The sequence below is a fragment of the Centroberyx gerrardi genome, chromosome 13 (assembly GCF_048128805.1).
Source record: "Centroberyx gerrardi isolate f3 chromosome 13, fCenGer3.hap1.cur.20231027, whole genome shotgun sequence".
In the NCBI taxonomy this organism is placed as follows: domain Eukaryota; kingdom Metazoa; phylum Chordata; class Actinopteri; order Beryciformes; family Berycidae; genus Centroberyx; species Centroberyx gerrardi.
In genome coordinates, this window is record NC_136009.1 from 25,554,174 (window position 1) to 25,575,089 (window position 20,916).

Here is a 20,916-nt window from a genome sequence, read left to right on the forward strand (position 1 = left end):
AAAGTATGCCTGGCACACAGTGTTTAGTGTGCGTAGTTGAGTGCAGCCGGGCCACTCACCAGCGACGGGTGCGGGCGCGGGGGCCACCCTGCCCGGGGGGTGGGTGCCGCCGGGCTGGCCCCCAAATGCGGAGGCGGAGACTGGGCGCTTCAGGCCCCGGCTCAGCCTCCTGAAAAGCGGGTGGGCATTGTCCAGCTCATGTAGTGGTAGTGTCCGCGGCCTAAAGTGCCTCCATCGGCACGCCTTTATATTCAACAGTATCTGACTGAGGTCCGTGGAGGAGGGAGAGGAACAGGAAGGAGAGGAGTTGAAGGAGGAGGAGCTTCTGTCCGAGGTATTTGTTTCTGAGGTACTGGCAAACTTGTCGGCGGCGGGCGAGCACAAAGTAGTTGTAGGAGGAAGAGAGGGAGGAAGAGGCAGGTCGAGCATTTCTGGATCCAGTCCGTGGAAAACGTTGTCGTAGTCCGTGTGCGCCCTGTCCAGCAGCACCCTGGGAGAGGAGGAGAGGGTGAGACACACCGATACAGTCAACAAGAAGAACTTGTGCTATATCCAAAGCACTTCAACAAATAAAAGCAACCACCAAGAAAACACCACAAGATAAAAAGATAAGTTAAGATGGTAAAAATACAATATATATATTTTTTTTAATATGTCTTTGCATGAATATCACCAAGACTGGTTGCCACATTTTTGTTGCACTTGCTGAATAAAGTGAAGTCGATTAATTTCCTTATTCAACACAAAAAAAGTGTAAAACCTCCAAATCCCAACAGCCATCCCACTCCAGCACTAAAATGACTTCATTTTAAATCCCAACTCTCACTGCATTTTCACACTTGAGCAACCAGTCTTTAGAGTCCATTTATTCTCTACAACCAAAGAAATGTCAGCCGATGTTGACCACAGTCACCTTACTTCCTTGTCTGCAAAGAAAAGTTGCCTGCAGCTGAACTTTTGGGCATCATTACCCGTCACCCGTTACGTACTAGTGCTGCCACATGTCCAGCCTATCACTGCACAAGCTAGTAATAAAGTGGCATAAACAAACGCAGAGTAAGGGATATAACTGAGAATAACTGAAAAACTTAACCAACAGGAGAGAAAAAAAAAGAGCAACTGACCTGCCCCCTCGTCCCACGCGTCGCCGGGCCATGCCCAGGCAGCGCCGCGGCACGGTGAGCGTGGTGAGGCTGTAGCGGTAGCGGGCGTCTGCCAAACCGCCCTCCCGGGGTCCGCACCACGGCCAGCTACCCACACGCTCCTGACGCGTCTGCAAACACAAAGAAAACTGAAACTCACTGAATTCACTCCTGTTGTCTGGGTGTTTTGCTTCTGCCTCTTGCACTCTTTACGATTGGCAGCTTGTAATGTTATCAATCTAGGAGTTAAAGCTGTTGCACTTGCAAGTTGCTCTGGATTAGAGCGTCAGCTAAGTGCCCAAAATTTTAACATCTAAACTGCTATTAAAATACAATTCATTGGCTTTTACCACAATCAATATAGACATTAGACATAAATCCTGCATGCAAGCTGGAACAAACTGTATGCTCTGCTATAAAAACTGAGTTCTGAAAATTGCTGATACAAAGATGAGTCTCTTGAACTGGACACTGGCCTGCTGGCTCCTACATTACTCCAGACCAGTTCTATTACTTTGATGTGAAATAAAATGGGTCTGGAGCCTTTCAGAGTGTGATATAACACATTCATCTCAACGTGGATAATTATTCCTACTCCAGCCAGCGCCTGAGATGAGCATTACAAGGCATCTACAACATGCGATTTCTACAAATTGCTATTCAAATACCTTTTGTTTTTAAACACAATCAATCTAATACAAGATATTTTGGACAGATTTTAATCATGACTTACTGCCAAAGTGAAGTCCTAATGTGTTTTGTTTTAAGTGTGTGAGGATGGCCGAGCTGTCAGATATCGAGTTACTTACAGCGTAGTATTGGCAGCCTGCCTTCCTGCGGAAAGCGTAGGCACCGTCTGGGTCGTTCTCCTCCTCTGCTTCTGATGAGCCCGAGTGCAGCTGGGGACACACAGATCAGACCGAGGTCAACAGCAAGGCAGGATTTACAACACAGAAGCCAGAAGTGCTGGTTTAAATACACTTCCCACCCATCATCCCCATGTGCTTTTGCCATTTTGCGTGGATTTATCAGGGCAAAGGGCAGAGAGCAGGACAGCTCATGGCCTGCAAGCATCTAAAAAACACCGTAACAGTTGGAGGTATGGAGAGGGACTGGTGAGGCTAAAGTGCAGCAGGGCAGCCAAGTGGTTAGAGAGACTGTTCCTGAAGAGAAGTTTGCAATTTAATTTCCCTGCAACAGGCAACGTGTCCACAAACTTCTGTGTGCTCTGTCCTGTCACACTTGTCAAGACACTGAATCCCTATGTAGGGGCGTTCAAGGGTTGTCAAAAAAAGATGTGGCGATGCAAACAAGGCCCGCAATGAGATGAGGGGTAAAAAAAAAGATTATGCAAATAAGTGGCACTGGCACGCGAACCACCTGCATTTGGGCAAAAAAAAAAGTTGAGAAGAAAAATGTGTCAGGATTTCCTGAATTCTATGACACCATCTCTGTCAGCTTATAAAAGATCTTCACAGACAAAATAAAGCATGGAGGAGAGTGGCAGAGATCATTGGTCATCCTGGTGTTTAGAGTTACCTCAAGTAGCCTCAAATATTTTAGCTATATGATTATAGATTTTATTTGGGCAAAATAAAGAAAAATAAAGAAAAGCATAAAATACGAAATAGATCTAAAACAAATAATGTTAAATAAGCAGAGAATTCACTCCAATGCTTGACCCCAGAACACACCCAGTGAAATGCCCACAAGCAATGACTTTTGATAGAGTGAAGCAAGTGGTCATGCTTGGTCTGCATGTACCGAGGTGAGTGTGTCAATGTCTGTGTGTGTGTGTGTGTGTGTGTGTGTGTGTGTGTGTGTACCTGGGAGAAGGGCTCGTCGTCGGAGCTGGGGAAGTCGTACTGGTTGAGGTCCTTGGCATTGAAGACGACGGGACCCGGGTGGTGGGGGGCGCCCGACGACAGAGGCAGCACCTTCTGCTTCTTCTCGTACTTCCTCTTCTGCCGGGGGACTTCCGTCTTCTCGGGCTGCAGGAGGAAGAGGAGGAGGACGAGGAAGAAGAGACCAGTGATTGGCATTTCATAATACTGTAGAACACTTTAGAAGAAAGCCTTTAGATTATTAGATGAAACTTAAATGATCCCTGCGGGGAAACTGGGTAATGGCTTGTGATGCAAAACATTAAGATAAACTTAATTATTATTGATCCCTGAAGGGAAAACGGGTCATTGCAGTAGCCAAGAATTGGACACCGATAAAAATACATTAAAACAAATTAGAGATTCAAGATACAATGCCCTCATAATGCCAATACAGGGTTACTATTGGGTACAAAGAACTTTAGCTGTGTACTAGTGGCAGATTTTAAGATTTACAGATGTTTGCAGTTAACAGATTATTTTTTTGCAGTTATAATGCATCAAGTGCTCAAGTACTACAACCAAAAAGTGAGAGGATAATGCTGTTTCAAGTTTACACCTGGTCCCAACACTTTTTAAGACCTGGACCAAATTCATTTTCTATACATTTCCAGATTTCCCAGACTTCTTGATCGGGTCTCACCTTGGACTTGTAGTCCTTGAGGTCCATGTGGTCCTGGTGTCGGTACTGGTTGGTGAGGGGGACCAGGGGAATGATCTGTGGCCTCACAAGCGCCCGCTGGGCCAGCACCTCCGCCATTACCTCACCGCCGAAGTCTGACATGACGTTTCTGGAAAAGAGGACGGGAGGAGGGTCAGACCAAACAGCTCTTTGCAAAATGCATTGCCTCATCAGACTGGACAAAAGCACTGATGGCAGTGATCAATCATGTACAGGTTTCAAACCATTTAATTTGGCACAGTGGTGCGTTTCTCCCCTCACGATAAATCACTGAAAATTAAAATTGGAAACGGTGCCAACTAACATAGTACCCTACGAAGCAAAAAAGTTGCTTCAACTGTTCCTTTTTCCTCAGTTTCAACCTCTGAGCAGTTACTGCAGTTTATCAGGCAGCCCTGCTTTCTCCACCCTGCTGAGAGACTGTTTTTTGTTTTCCTTCTGTAGTAACGGAGTGTGTGTGCAGCCCGAGGCGAGCTCACCTCTTCTCGAAGATCTCCAGTGTGAGGTGCAGCAGCTCTCTCTTGCTCTTCTCCCTCCTCTTGATCATTTCCAGGATGGTGACGGCTCGGCTCAGATCCCTGCGCAGCTTCAGCATCTTCTCATACGACGCCTCGTCATTCTTACGGTTCTGGTCGGGGAACAAAGGAATAGATATGAGCAATACTAAAAGCAAGACTGAGCAATATATGATATACAGTATATTAGCAATAATAATTAAATGTAAACTGTATATTTAGCACTTCAACAATGTTATGAACTTTACACTTCAGACAATAAATAAAAGCCAGTTAGAGAAACAAAACTGCCAGGCATTAATTAAAATCGGAGTTGCACAATAAAAAGCAAATATGAAAATAAAATACATAATTATGTGACTTATAAGTTCATGTTGGGTTACGTTAATTAAATGTGGGAATCAACATCGCCAGACAGGTTTTGATGAATTATCACACTGATGATGGTTTATGACTTTTACAAAAGAAAACCGGTTCGGGCCGCAGTCAGACAGTGAACACCACCAAGGCCAAATTCTTTATATGACCACTTGGTGGCACATACGTCCTTTAGAATAGAGTTGAAAGAACTACAAAGAGTCTTCCCACGGGGTCACACACTGTTTCCACTGTATTCATTCAGCTGTGGTACACCACTACAGCAATTAAATTACCCACCTGAGTAAAGAAAATGTGAAATTAAAATTATTTCCTCTAAAAACACACAGAGCTGCAGTGTTTCCCACAGCTTGGCAGGTTACTCCGGCGGGTTGGGGTGTGTGTGTGTGTGTGTAAATTATCTCTCTCATCTGCTCAGTCTATTCAAATAACGGACTTGATGTTTTCTTTTTTTTCCCCACGGTGTGTGTGTGTGTCCAAGTAGACTAGCCTATATTTTGTCTACATTTAGTAAGCTCAGTATCTCTGGTCATTAACTATAAGCTAATGAGGCTAGCATTGGCTAACTACTGCAACATTATCTGACAATTAAACACCATTCAAACATTTCCTCTGTTTTCAGTTTGTCATGACAACTGACTGTTTGACCAAAAGCTACATAACTCCACCATACTGTGTCAACGATGCCATGAATTATGGTCAGTGCTGTTCACTAACACGCTTTCAGTGCTCGACAGCATTAAATCTTTGTTTGTTGTAAACTATAAACAAGAAACAACAAGCTTAGTGTGCCACAGCACCCGAAACACATGTAAACCAAAACTATACATCGGAGGCAATTAATATACAATATAATCAATACATGGGAACCCCTGAAGTGTAGTCCGGATGCTCAGAATTCATATAACCCAACGTAAAAAATGTTTTAGCACTTGAACTTGCACCAGAACCAGGACCAACACAAGGATGGGTCTGGTAGGAAAAAACATATTAGCCGCCACAATCCCTGCTGAATAAAAACACTGTAGAGGACACTCTGGGGGCGACCAACCTTCCTGGTCTGCATCTTCTCGGTGCGTCGTCGGAAGGCCACGTAAGGGTCGCTGGTGCTGGAGCCGTCCCGCTTCTCCTGCTTGACGTTGGGGATGAGCGAGCTGCCCTTGCAGCATTTCCTCTTGCGGCTCCAGTAGTCGAAGACCTCCTTGATGAGCTCGTCGTCCTCCTTCAGGAGCAGTTTGGCCTCCGGGAGGCTCACCAGCTGAGAGGTAAGGACGGGGATTACACTTGAATGAATAAGATAATGCGTATTTACGTGGTGAGAATGAGAAATCTGTTGTCGGGGCATTCACGCCTCTGCACAGTCTGTGTGTGTCAGTCTATTTGATGGACTTAGAGTTAGAGTTAATTTCCAAAATGCTGTACAGTGTTTCCTCTAGGATTTTTTTTAGCAGCAGGGGGAAAGGGTTTTGTTGTACCTGGGTGGTGCGCGTGTAGTACGCCGGCGGTCGGAGTGAATATCAATAGGTAATTAAAAAATATGAAATAAAGTGACACTTGACTGCAAAACAAACTTTAGAACATACTCCACTCTCCTCACTTTCTGCCCTTTCTCCTGCTTCACTCACCTCCACTACTCCTGCCTGTCTACTTTTGAGAAAGGTTACATTCGAGAAATGAGTAACGTTAGATAATTCTCTCACATCACAAATATTTGATCACGCAACCAGTAAGAACATTAAAATATTGTAGTAGCCACCACTAACGTTACATATTTTAGAACCAGAAGGCATTTCTTTCCCTTCAAAACTTCGGGGCATACCTAAGAACCTTGAGCCCTCCCTAGCTAAAGTAACGTTACCTGACTATCTTCCTCATCGACATCAGGCATCTTTCTCTTCTCGGAGAAATATTTTAACAAACTCATCTGAAAATGCAATCAGGAATATTTTAATACATAGCTTATATAAACATCGTTGGCAATTATTTTACCAACGTTTATGGCTGCGTTCACACATAGCGTATTTTTCCCAATTGCCAGCGCCCTTTTCTCATTAAAAGCAATGGGAAGCGGCCGCAAGGCGCACAAAAGCGCTGCAGCGTTTCTTTCGTCAGAGTGGAGCTGTTTCAAAAGTTGAGAAATATTCAACTTTTCAGAAAAGCGCCGGGTGACGTGAACCGCTTTTTTCCAGCCGACCAATCGCGGTGACAGAGACGCTGGCCGTTTCCCATAGCAACAACAAATATGGAGAAAGTGAAAGTGCCGGTGGAGAAATTGGACGTTGTAATAAGTGAATTTCCGTTACCGCAACAGCGATCTTAAAGGCAGTATGGATTATACTGGACATGTATTGGAAATATCTGGTAAGCCTTTGCTTGTTGCACAACACTGTTCTGTCTGCTAGAAGTGCTAACCAGCTGGTTAGTGAGCTAGCAGCCGCTCAGCTAACCAGCTGGTTAGTGAGCTAGCAGCTGCTCAGCTAACGTCAGGTGACGTTGCCGTGATCCGCTTTTTATTTCTCCTCACAAAAACTGCTCCAGGCAGCGCTTTTTCCACATCAAAAAACGCTATGTGTGAACGCAGCCTTAATCTACCTTTCTCTCTCTTCTCTTTCTTTTTCTCTTCTTTCTCTCTCGCCCTCTCGCCTCGGCCAGGTGTCGCCACTTCCTGTATCCGTCGTTTCAAATTGAAAGCCCTCTGTAGAGTCGTGTAATTGCGACTTCATGACATTTCATAAAATTCTGAAGCAATAATTTGTATGTATATAACGGAAACTCTGCTGTATATTCCCTTTGGACAAACAAGCCTACTATCTTGCCTACTATCCTTTACCAAAGAACCATAATTTGTTAAAATTTTGTGTTACCAATCGTTTTGCAAATCAAGGCATCGCTTTTTTCAAATGGTGGATATCTAATTTTTGGGGAAAAAAACATTCTTAATTTGTATGTGTTTGGTAGGCCTTTCTTTACAGTTTCTTTACAGACACACAGGGCCCACCTGCTGTCCGCTGCCTTTCTCCAGCCGGTCGATCATCTCCTCAAACTGCAGGAAGCTGATCTCCATCTTCTTCTTCAGCTTGATGACGAAGGCCTCGTCGTCCGAGTCCAGGTCGTAGTCGGGCTGCTCTGTGTCCAGGCTGAAAGCTGCAGGGAGGCGGAAGGAGAGGAAAGGGACTTTAGACGTGGATAGATGAATCCATACGCTAATGAATGGTTGCAAGTTGTCATGAAACTTCGGGGGAAAAAAGCTGTAGAGAAAGAAAGTCTAAGAGGTGGAGAGATGATTCTGCTCATACGGGTGTAATTAGGAATGGGAAAAAAGTAAAAACATTTTTTTTTTAAAAGAAGCCTTCCCCCAAGCATCAGATCAGCCAAATTCATCTAAAATTTTCAAACTCGTCTTAAAACTTATTTTTTTATTCACTGGCCTTTCACTGTGTTTGACGTTCTTTTATGCTCTGTTGCTCTTATTTTGTACTTTTAACCATGCTCTCATTTCCCTTAACGTCTTAATTTTTTCTCCTTCCTTTGTAATCATTCCCTTATGTTGTTAAATACTTTGGTGCAAACTGGTTTTGTGTGTTAAAGCGCTCTATGAAGTACGCCGACTTGACTTTATGGCATTTAGCTGACAAACTTATCCAGAGTGACTTGGAATGAGTGACTGATTGTGAAATGTAGGGGAAAATATATGTATGAGTCTACATTTTTAGACTCATGGATCCATTCACAGGGTTGTGATCAGGAATGCAAATTAGGCTGAATTAGAAAAAAAAACAAAACATAAATCTCTCACATTTACATTTTGGGATTTTAGCTGACGCTGTCATCCAGAACGGCTTACAATCAAATGAGCAGGCAACCCTATCTCTATTTAGAAATGAATGAGAATTGTGCATCCAGAAAAACCGACATGCTGAATAAATTGAGGGGGGGAAAAAAACAAAAAACACAGCCCATTCATACAAGTTAGGATCATTCCATTTGTGCTTACGCTTCATGGCAATCTGCCTAAGGCCCTTTCACAGAGATTAGTCCACTAACCCAGACAAGGTGCAGGGGAGACCCGAGTCTCTAGAAGCACAAGTTATTTTCCTGGCTTAATGCTGAATCCGGCCGCTGCCTTCTCATCTGTAGTACAGTTGTGTCCCCATCAGCCTTCTGTCTTTCAGTGTAGAAAAACTAAACACCTGCCACAGACTTACTTGTGTGGTGTCAATTTAGCAGGTAAAAACTTTGAAAGCGGCTGGTAAACATTGGAGTCCACCAGCCCCTTCCAAGATTTTACCAGCTTATAGAAAAAACACTGAAAAATGAGGGCTGATTTTCTGCCAAAGTGGCTATATACATTCATGACTTTTCCATGAATGTGTAGTCTAGTAGGACAAGCAACTAATATTTTTGTCCACAGGCTACAGTGGCTATAAATCCCACCACCATTCACCTTCACCATTTTGCCAGCCAGCTACATTAAGAAAGGAACATCTAAACAGTGGCTTAGCAATATGATTGATTTCACAACAAATATTACAATGTGTGAAAAGACACGTGAAATATAATGCTATGTGTATTGAGACAAAAATAGTTTTTCATACTTTTCCAGATTTGGAAATAAGCAAAGTTATTTCCCAGACCTGCGCAAGACACCTGCAGCGTACATTACCACCTACGTAATAGTCCATATATTTTCAATTCATGTTTTTATGATGAAGTATTTTAAGGACATTGTTTGTCGCACTGCTTTGTGTACTTGAAACACACCTGGGACCAAAATGGGGACAGATGTGTGGCCAAAAGAAAATTAGGCTATTCCCGAGCAACACTGACCCTAAAATTACAACACTTACTCTCACACTGCTTACGGATACTGGCCAAGCTGTCTTGCCTCTAAACCAATCTCATAAACACAATAAAACATTGAGATGAATTACGGCTGCAGCTTTGAAGATATGCATGTCAAATTGCTTTCTCCCCAGCCCTCAAACTGTAAACAATGCGTCTCCATTAGCAAGATGGCCACAGCGTTAAACTTGGATGAGCGCAGATGGCAATTATGATGCATAATTAGCCTCCCATGAGGAAAAAAAACAACAAACTGTATCCAGAGCGGGGCTAGCCTCCAGACAGCATTCGATGCTAGAGGGCCAACAGTCATCTGGTGCAGGCTTTAAACACAGCAGCCTCCAGCACCGGCCCTCAAAGTGGGGATGGGACCCCTAACCCTGGCAGTGCTAGTGCTTTACCCATCGAGCTTCACAGGACCACAGACTACTGGCACACACACAACAGTGGACATATGGACGCTCGAACCCTACGGCTCGCCAGGGGCCCGGGATCTCCGAGGCTGGGGACACACTTGAGGATTATGGGGTACGGCAGATTCGCCCATTGCGACAACTTGGAGGGGAAATCCAGATCAGAGACTCGGTTGGGACTGATCGTCAGCAAAGATTGTTGTTGTGGAGGTGTTGATAGATTCAATCATAGCCACCGCAATCAATTCACAGACTGATTTGAACATGTCATTACACAATATTAATGTAAGTTGCGTTAATGTGCATGTGAATGCAAATGAATGCACACTGGATCGTGCGAGTCCCTGCGAGATTAGAGATCCTGATGTCAGTTACGCATCAGGAGTCAGCAGGATAATCTCAGTTATATCTTTAAGTGTGATGATACCCCGTCTTTGCGTAATCATCTAGTGTGTGAGGATATTTCCGACAAAAAAAAGCCTGAAATCTACCGTTATGCATGTGATACTACGAGTTAGGATTTGAAGTCTTCTAGTGTGTCCCCAGCCTAATCAAGAATCACGCATTGTCCCAACCAGGTGAGATGAAGTCACATAAACTTCAATTTCCAACCATTCAAACTCCAAATAATTGCCTCAAAACTGACAGCAGGCGGTGTTTTCCTGTGTATTCATTCAACACTGCCACGACTGCTGAGAAAATGTGAAATTAAACTAGCTCTATGATACAGCCTGCCACCAAGCACACACAGCTACTTACAATTACAGAGCAAACAGTGCACCAGCCAAAACATTTGCTGCTTCAGCTTTAAAATGATAATTAAATCTGAGCTTGTGTTAAGGCAAAATGCTTTCATGTTGAGCAGCGATCAAGGCACCCGAGTACGTCAGATAGAATATATGGTTACTGAAGTGAGTAATACAGAAAGCTCAGTCTCTTTGATATCACGCAAGTATGACAAATCAGTAATGGAGCTCACAGAGGATGTGGCCTGTGCCATTTACATAGTTTCCAAATGTTTCCCCCATTTTAAAATAAAATACCGACATTTGCAGACATTTGTTTCTTTGACTGGATTGGAGTAGTGGATAGCGGCTGGGCCAGGCCATATTACCATAGCTGAAGATTACTGTTAATAATGTCAACTATCACCATGTAAAATGACAGTGGGTTTTACTGCTACATAAATTGTTTATTCATACTGGGAATAGGGAACAATATATTTCTAGAATTTTTCAGATGTTTTGGCGCAAACCCTTAACTTTTAAGACCTAGGAATTATCACATTGAATTTTCTCTACTTTTCCAGACTTTCTAGACCTCTGAAAGAACCATAAAATTAGTCTCAGCACTGGCAGCAATTTGACAGGACAAAACATTGGGTCAATGCAGCTTTCAACTGATAACAGTGTCTCAGTTTAGGGTACAGCAAATTGCTTTCATTTGAGAAACAATCATAGCAACTGGTTGTGACACAGACATGGTTACCGAACTAAGCAATCTAGCAAACTCATTCTCTCTGACACTAGAGGTATGACAACTCGGTAAAAGCTCATGAAAGACATGACTGGTGCCATTTAATGGATGGATAGCTGTCAGAAACAACAAACCGTGAACACATCCACCACCTCAGTCACTAGGCCTGCCAGCGTTTTCCCTGAACCGACTTAACACTTTATAACCCTATAACACAGCCACAACTCACAAAAATCACACCACGGCACATTCTTTTTGTGATCAATACTTTCTTTACTAGTGAAAAAGCAAGGCAAGGTTTGTCACATAGAAGAACTAAATGACTGAAACAGTTTCTTTCTTCTCGTTTTCAGTGGGGGCGTTTTAATGTCACGTGGGTCTAAATGTTGCTTCGGGTCGCCTGTCCTTTCAGCCAAGATCTGAGGGAAACACTGCCATCTAGTCCATAAGATAACCTAAAGAAACCACGCAGGTCCAGAGTGCTGCTGTCAGATAAAAGAAACACTATGTACATCTTAAAAGTATAAAGTAAAAGTAAAGTTTTGAAACTGTACAATGGTCCCAAGCATCATGAAACTCACCCAACAAATAAATAACCATAAAAACTTTCAATTCATGTTAAGTAAAATGTCAAAACTAGAAGATAATTTTTGTCCATCAGCACACAAAGTGGGAAATTAACAACAAGCAAATTCTGGTGACTCTGGACTGCTCAACAAGCCACTCACACACACACAAAACAAACAAACACACAAGCAAACTCGTATCTTGAGATAGGAATCCATCAGCCACTAAAGCTGGGTAGGCAAAAGCAGTTGTTTTTCTACTCTGGACAGTAGTGAAAAGCTGATGTACAAGAGCCTAGACTGACACAGCCCAACTCTCACTGTATGTAAATAAACCTCAAAGTTCCCATTTTGGCAATTTCCATGTTTTGCACGGTTATTTATGTGTAGAACAAGTCTTATGATCCGAGGGCCCATGAAACCCTTTCCTTTCAAAAAAAACACTTGGCAGTTTTTCTGAATTCATGTAAAGTTAACTTCCAAATACAACATCCGACAAATACCGTTTCAGAAGGTTTTCCCTCCATTTCTGAGGGAAACGCCGCTACATTTATTCCACAACCTAATGACAACCTAGTGACCTAATGAAACAACTCCGGTCCCCAGGCAGATGCAGAGGGCCGACTCGGCGGCAGTGAGAGGCTGATGTAGCAGAGACCCGGTGTTAAGACGAGCCCACTCACGCTGTATGTGAATTAGCTGCTTTGGCATCTTGAAGTCCCCGGGGTAGAGGGACTCGTAGTAGGCGATGTTGCTCTCCGCCTCGGGGACCGGGATGACCATGTTGTCCCGCTTCTCGCCGTACACCTGCTGCGCCGAGATGGCCCGCTGGAGATGGTGTTCCTACACAGAGACAGAGAAGACAGACAGGTGAGAAACCTGGACCACAGAGGACAGGTATGTCCTTACTAGAGCTACATAATATACTGAATTCATTTTCAAATCAAATTTTAGTTTGATGTAAGCCAAAGTGCTTTACTAACATGGTTAAAAACAGAAATAAGGTAACCGACATCATAAAAGGACACAAGAACAGGAGAAGTAGGCTAATGCTTAAAAAGTGTAAAAGGTATTTTGAATACAAAAAGTATGGTTAAAACAAAACAAAAAAATAATTATTCAAAAGCAGCAGTAAAAAAGCAATGTGGGGGGTGTCACTGTAGACTGTTAATGGACAGCACCAGATGATCTGAGGAATCTATTTGGCTCATGTGTAACAAGCATATCGGATAAACAAGTTGGTACGACACCACTGGGAGATTTAAAAAAATAAAAGATTTTTTCAAATTGATTCTGGAGCTAGTGTGGAGATTTTACAATCTTCCTCATCTTAGTTAAAACCTGCGCTGCTGCATTTTAAACACAGTTGAAGGTGACTAATATTTCCTTCAGGAAGTCGTGAGAAAAGCACGCAGCAGTAATCTGATCTACAGATTGATGCGATCAGTGATATTGCAACATAAAAAGCACCCAAAACAATGTTTGGAAATTGGTCCCAGCCACCAGTCAAATGCTCGTCAATTTTGTCAGCGGTCGGTAATCCGTCCTCTCTATCATTTGGATCTCAATCATATGGAAATCCTATTCTATTCCTATGGTAAAATAGTGAAAACTAGCTGCTGTAGCTGGTGGACAAAGGCTGCAATATGAGCATTTTTTTCAAATTCATTTTTATTAAACAGGCAATCAATAAGTGGTGACAATGAGAAGTGTCTGTCAGGCATATATCCCTCAATCACAGACATTTATAACATGAGGTGATTGGCCTGATGTCCAGATGGAGATAGTCCCTTTGTACTACTGTTGTCAAGCAGGCTTTAAAAAAGTACAACTGCAACTCTCGTAGCAATCACCTTTTCTGTCAAATTCACAATTCATAGTATTCCCATGATGTCACATGCAGTTCCTACCAATATGGCGCTTTACAGTACACACAGCTCATTGGCTGCATTTGTCATTTGATTGTAATCACCTGTTAATTTATTACAATCACCTGTTATTTTCCTACCAAGATGGGCGTGTGGTGATGTAACAGAATACTATGAAATAAGATGTTTTGTCAATATTGGATATCCCTAACGACGGCAAATGGCTGCCATCTTCACATACAGCAAATTAAAATGGTGCAAGAAACTGTTCCAACAACTTACAATAGTCAGAAGAGCCATTTGTAAAAGTAATTAGAACAAAACAAAAACTAGCCCATGCTTTACACCTGACACACGATCGAAAGCCTGGGAAAATTTGCCAGGCTGGGGGTAAACAACACGCTGACTCATTCACACAGAAGCCAAGTGTACACCTGCAAATCGAGTTGCGTGAGGAAACTGACGATTCCCGTATCCTCTTACACAATAGGGAACACTTGACAACCAGCCCTCATAACAGTCTCTGAAAAACAATCTGAAGCTAGAGGAACAAACAGGACTGCCATGAGAATCAGAAGCATCTCAAAAACAGTCGGTGGTTCATCTGCAGTATATTCGTTTTACAGTGGTAAATCGCCATACACCTAACAAGTCAAGCAACAGACCCCGAGTAATTGAACAGGACACAAAAAATAAAACCCAAAAGCTTCAGCCTAGCCTATATCCTAAGCCCAGATAAGTGTTTTGATGTGTGATTTACTTCAATTTCCCATCAAAACCAGTACATCTGGTGTTTGGAGGTTTTTTTTTAAGTAGATTATCATACAGCAAGATTATCCACAATTAATAATCGTGGAATTCAGTGATATATTTGTTATATTTTCAATTTCCCCGAAAGTCCCTGTGTGGTATATCAACCTTTGGATGTGCAACATGCACCCATGTGACCAGAACAAAAGTTCAGATGGAGAGGCAGGCAGCTCCTTACGTACACCATCTTTGGAAAAACGCAGCAACGAAACAAAGCGGAAAAGAACGGATTGACCCAGTGTTAGAGAGGACAATCTGTCTCCCAGAGTCTGAACATGAAAATATTGTTTCAGTTCCTAAAAATGCATCATCTGTCATTCGGAGATAGTTTGGTTTTACACCAGATAACAACCAACAAGGACAGATTCTCTGCACGGTTTGCATCAGGGTTGTAGCTAAGTAAGTAGTAATCAAGTAGTACCTAATTATTTGAATTTTGTAAATAAGGACCACAATAAGACAATCAGAATTATCGTTTTTGTCACAACTGTGCCGCCCTAGTTTTCATCTTTCCACCAATTAATCATTTAATATGCTATATAAACATGACATTTTAAAGCACAGTTTCAGTGCTACAACCTACACTAGAACCACCATTAAACATTTACCACCCCATCACCACCATGGCTACATAACAAATACAAAGAAAACCTTGACATTGTCCTTTGGCTCTGCCGGTTAATCAGTCAGTTGGCCTTATCTTCCCGCTACAAGTGTGATGAGAGCCTGCCAAGCCTGTAGGGGGGGAATGTGCCGGAAGGAAGGCAGGCGGACTAACTGGCTGGCTGGCTGGCCGCTTGTCTGAACAGTCCCAGTCAGTCGTAGTAGTAGCAGAGCCTCTGGCCCAGAGCCGGGCACTGTGCCACTGGCAGGCAGTCTGTCAACAAGGCAGCGTGCTGCCGGACTCGTACGGCAGCTCTCTGGAGAGAATGTGTGTGTTTATGGTTTTCCCTGCGGCGGTCGGAGACACAAGGGTGGGGGGTGGGTGGGGGTGGGGGGAGCCAGAGAGAGAATATCTCTGCCTGTGGGAGGTAGACAGACCCGAGTGCGAGTGAATGAGTCAGCGTGAGTGTACGTTTGCATGTGTAAGTGAATGAGTGAGTGAAACGCCACGATCACAATCTAATGCATTTATGTTGCTGCAAACTATGTGCAGATTTGTACACAAGGCTCCCGTGGCTCAAATGTATTAAGAGGAAACTCAATACGCGTGGTCACTGATTATAGTATAACAATGTTAAATTTCATTGCATCTTTGATTCGGGGCACAGTAGAAACAATCAGTTTGACGTATTTTGCGTCAAGAATTACAGTAAATATCATTGGCTGCATTTTTTTGTCCCACCTTTTCTAGTCCCAGCAAAACACACCAGCCTCGTTCTCATGGTGGAAGTGCAACCGGTCTGTTGTGACTGCAGGCTACATATTTACTTGACTTACTATTTACTTTACGTGACAGGCTTATGATCTTGCGTGCTGCCAAAAATCACTAATCAAACATGGCAGACAGTCGCTGTTGTAGAATAGCAGGGTGTCAACCTGTACAAAGCCCGAGGGGAAAATTTACAGTGAACTTGGGTATTTCATTATTGGACTGCTCCGTTTAGATCCAGCATTCCTATGTAGTGTGTATTTCCAGAGAGGCTGCAGTCTGAAATTTCACTCAACACTCTGGAGTTTGCCAAGTTTGCTAGGTTGACACCTGATGCCATTCTTTCAATCAACTCAAATTAGCAATTATCTGCAAAAAGCCATCGCTTTTTTTTTCTTCCCCCGAAGTCCACAGGTAGTGTTTCATACTGATCATATGTCTGCATCCACTCTCATGCTAGCAACTGTCCAACACAGGTTACAATATACAGGCGTGGTCGCCCCAGTGTGTGATTGGCTGTCAACTTGTCAAAGCTCGGTTGTGGAAATGATACACACTTTCATATGTGAAAAAGGTAGAGACGTTTTTAGTTAATTTATTGCACTTTTAAAGTGATTTGCCAACAGTACAAACTGAATTTAAAGTCACCAACATGGGTGTTTAACATTAGGCCGTCTCTGGTGTTGTCACTACTATAGGCCAACCTGTCACTGTGCTGGCTGGGAAATACAGTAGCTTTTCCAATGCTCTTAATTTATTTGATGCATCTCATTCTAGTCAGTGTAAGTTACACTGCACTGTTGGACACACACAGCATGTCTTAATCTGTCCACTCTGCACTGTTTGTAAGATGGTTGTCCATGTGTTTCAGTATTGTACTATGCATCTCCAAATTCTCTGTTTCTACACCAGTGCCACCAAGAAAAATCCCATTACATTTATTGCACTTGGCACACAACATGCGATTGTAATTCTGACATTTCTAATAGGAAAAACTACTTTAAAAGAAGGCCACCGCAAAACTGCATCACCGTTACTTCAATTTCAGCGTTTGAAAGTCTGTGAGAAGATTTCCTACTACCCTCTTTGAAATACTGGTTGCTCTAGAGGAAATTCGTCGGACCCCCTCGACCCATGGTTCCCAAAGTAGGGTCAGCAAAATACAAAACAGCTTCCATTCAATATAATTTCCCCTCACAAAGAATAACAGACAGATAACGTTGCGGTCTGTGGTCTTCAGTGTTTTTGTGCTGGACCGAGCCCTCCACAGTGAAGACCACAGGAGCTAATCCACAGTGGACTAACCACTAGCACCTACTCATAAGCAAGCATTTATTTTTCTAGGGAAGGTTGACTGAGCGTGCATGCCCTTTTTCCTGCAGCGCCCTGCTTCACATTCACTCAGTACAACCACAGTCACAAACTCCACTGGACCAGATGGGGGTTAAGTGCCTTGCTCAGGGGCATCTCCAAAGTACTGTCTAGAGACGAGGAGAGGTTTTCAATCAACTTTCGCAGAGATTTTCCTAGCTGTTTTGTGATTTTGAATCAGCAACCTTCTAATCATAAGCCTGTTTGTCTAACCTCTAGGCTACCGCCGTCCTCCATAAAACCAGGGTTGAAAGTCTGGACATCCTCCGTTAAAAATATACATTATACATGCAACATTTTCTCAGGTCTGGGGACTGGTGATAGCACCTGGGATGCAGTCCGACCATACCAATATGCTATAGCTTTAATAGAAACTACTTTCACATGTCATTTCAGCTTAATTCTCAATATAAGGAGGATTTGGTTTTAATGTAAGCTGCCCCTGGTGTGGTAACACCGTTATGTGCCAGTGCAGGATGGCCAACAGGACAGCAGAGACTGGCAACATTGTTTTCATCTCTCGAAAACTCAAACCACAGAAGGTCTGCTGCTTCTAAAACAGGAAGACATTTGGCAAAATGGAAGATGAACACAGATCTATATGGGCCTTCATTATAGTGTTAACTTCTCAGTGCTATAGTGACTCCATCAGGGTCAGGGATGATCCAAATACCTGTAAGACAGAGAGCACTGGTCTACTGTTTTCCATGCAGTCTATAGTATTTCATATGGTCTTTAGCATTTCATGTAGTCCATCTATTGGGCACAGAGGTTGGTGGATCCCAGAATTGGCAAGTCACTCCACTATTTCACCAGTCAAATAAACAGGACTGGACCTAAAAGAGATGGGATGTTACCTGCCAAAGTGGCTGGGAAAGTAAAGTTGACAGCCACTAAAACTTGCCAGCATTTGACTACAGTGTTCCTTGTAGGCTTATGGTCTTCAATATTCAAAAGTCTATGGTACTGGGTCCTACAATACTCCATTTAGACTTGTATGTGGCCAGCAGTATTTTATGCAGTGTATTGTTCTCGAGGCAGTCTCCAGTATTCAAAGTTTACAGTGCCATACGCTCCACTGTTCTGTACTGAACGGAGGATGCCGCTACTCCCTTAAAGCTGAAAACGCTGCTGCGGACAAGCCTTTTCAATTTCATTCTCAGAGCTGCCCTGAGGCGTCCTCACAGGAAACTCAAAACTCTCCTTCCACATTAAACCTATCCGAAGCGTTCGCCCTGATCCCCCTCTGCGCATGTGCGGTTGCATAACGTTCCACGTTCCTATCCAGCTCCCACTGAATCATTCCCCTGGCGAGCGCCTAAACCCCCACGTCAACTTCCTCCGGCCTCTCCACAATGAGGAAAAACTCATAAAACCCAACAGCCTTGAGCGAAAATGCTTTTGCTGCCAAACCTAATCAAGCGCTGCGTTTGTTTACTTTCCTGGCCGTGGCTATTTGCCTGAGAATAAATGGAGTTAGATTGAGGTGAATGGTCAGAATACAGACCATCAGCAGATGCCCTCATACACACTCTCTCTCTCTCTCAGCCGGTCTCGCTCTCCCTCTCGCACACGGTCCAGAAATAGCCTTTTAAATGACCGTATCGATCACTGTCAAGTCTGCTGAGGCAGCCAGAGCATCCTCATCCTCCTCCGGTCTCGTCTCTGACAGCTACTGTCCCAGACACTGTAAATGCCACTTAACATGATGGACAGCCACAGGGGACAGCCTGGTCGGGCTGTCGAGGGATGCAGAGCTGCAGCAGTGGAAGACTGGTTTCTCTTCCCTTGCGTGGGAGAGGTTGATTCTGCTACACAAAGTTTAAATGGGGTAAAATTAACAGCAGTTTTTGGCTGTGGCTGGTAGGTTCTCCTAGGCACTTCGTCAGGTAACCAACCATGGATTAGAGTTTCCTTTCCATCCCAAAAAATGTATATGGGTGGTAAAATAATTAATGTGGCTGTGTCTACTGGGCAAACAAGTTTGTTTCTCAAGTGTACGCCTACTACTGCATAAAAAAGGGAGTGAAACTGATTAAATATAAGCAGGCAAGGTAGTTTATTGTCCACTGGTCCACTTCCAAAATCCAATTCCATTCTCACTCTTTTTCCAGCTGATGCTTGCCCATCTGGCAGACTGGCTGGTAGAGTCGACCGAATCACTTGACTGGTGGCTGGTGTTAATTTCCCACGCTGCCCATGTATAGGTCAACACAAAAAATGTTAGGAGAGGGGGAAAAAAAAGGGGAAGTGGCTACTAAAGAACTTTCAATTTCACTCTTTCTGAGCTGCAGAGACTTTGGACAGGTGACATGCCCCACATTCCAACCCAGCGAGGTCACACAGTTAGAAACTGGTGGCCTGCCAGAGTGTGTGTGTGTGTGTGTGTGTGTGTCTGCGCGTACGTACAAGATCACTGTCTGGCAAAGCGGGAAACACAACAGATGCCTGCGGGTTCCCACCGGGGCCGCAGACACTGACCTCGCTTTCACCCAAACGTAAACACAAGACAAAGTGTCTGACCCAACACAAACAAGCCGCACGTGCCGAGAGAGTTTCAGCAACTATAGCTCTTCAGTCAAGCCGTGGTGCATGCACACAGACTATAAATTACAAAACCATATGCTGGACTAAACTATGATTTATGAAACCCGAGTCCAGCAGCAACAAAGAAAGTAAGCCTGCAGTCTTGCGCTCTGTAAAAGCTAAAAGCGACTACCGCTAAATGCAGCTTACAGAAAGGCCTAAACCTACAGCTGGCTCTGTGGTCTGAGTTCAACAGCTCACCGTTTAAAGTGCTCCATTACTAGACAGACAGGAAGTACAGGGGACACCACACTTTTCCTCTGCGGACCACTGAACACGGTGTGGGAAGTCAAATGTGGTTGAGGTGGCGGCAGGGGAAGCATGTGCAAGGCTGGACTGGGCTTAGATAACCAAACGCTTTCTCAGAAATTCAAACACTGCTAAGACTGCTACTGAAATCAAATTTAGTAGAAGTTCTCTGTGCAGCTCAATGGGTAGAGAATTTGGGGGAAAAATGTATGCACTGATGGTATCATAAAACACAATCACTACACCGAAAGTACTGACAGCCTCCATGTATCATGGAGTGCCGACAGTAAGCAGGTTTTCATTCCAACCAAACACTTCACTGATTAGCACACCTTCAACCAGAGAGGAGGAACTAATCTGTGAAATCAGGTGGTGTAATCTTTGGATGCAATAAAATCATGCATTCTCTCGGCACTCCATGGCACATTGCCTGTCCCTGGGTTACGCTATATCCGACAGCAATAACAAGAAAGAGCATATTCCCCTTTGCTATCCAACACATCTTCATCTGCGGCGTAGAAATTCAAAATAGACCGCTCCAACCCCTCAGCAGTCGGCATGCAGCGGGCCTTGGCCTACCTCTTATGATAATATAGCTGTTACATAACCAAGCACTCCAGCTGAGCGGAGTGGAGACTTTGAAGTGACAGCGCCCCCCCCCCCCCCCGCCCTGAGCTCCTCCTGAGCGCCACGTGCCGCTGGTCTGCCAGCCCGCTGTGCCATCTGACACACTGAACCTCTGACACCGGGCCTCCAGGAGAGA

General features: G+C 43.8%; 1 protein-coding gene across 3 annotated transcripts in view; it reads right to left on the reverse strand.

Annotated features, from left to right (window-relative positions):
* Positions 1-20,916, reverse strand: part of LOC139915882 (enhancer of polycomb homolog 1-like) — a 36,357-nt gene that overhangs the window by 8,608 nt on the left and 6,833 nt on the right. For all 3 annotated transcript variants that reach the window (XM_078287539.1, XM_071904659.2, XM_071904656.2), the window contains 9 exons: positions 12,581-12,740; positions 7,599-7,744; positions 5,652-5,858; positions 4,187-4,335; positions 3,669-3,816; positions 2,969-3,133; positions 1,952-2,041; positions 1,125-1,273; positions 60-490 (listed from right to left, as the gene is read on the reverse strand). In XM_078287539.1, coding sequence (XP_078143665.1) covers positions 60-490; positions 1,125-1,273; positions 1,952-2,041; positions 2,969-3,133; positions 3,669-3,816; positions 4,187-4,335; positions 5,652-5,858; positions 7,599-7,744; positions 12,581-12,680 — 1,585 coding nt within the window. In that variant the 5' untranslated portion in view covers positions 12,681-12,740. The remainder of the gene's footprint in view (positions 1-59; positions 491-1,124; positions 1,274-1,951; positions 2,042-2,968; positions 3,134-3,668; positions 3,817-4,186; positions 4,336-5,651; positions 5,859-7,598; positions 7,745-12,580; positions 12,741-20,916) is intronic.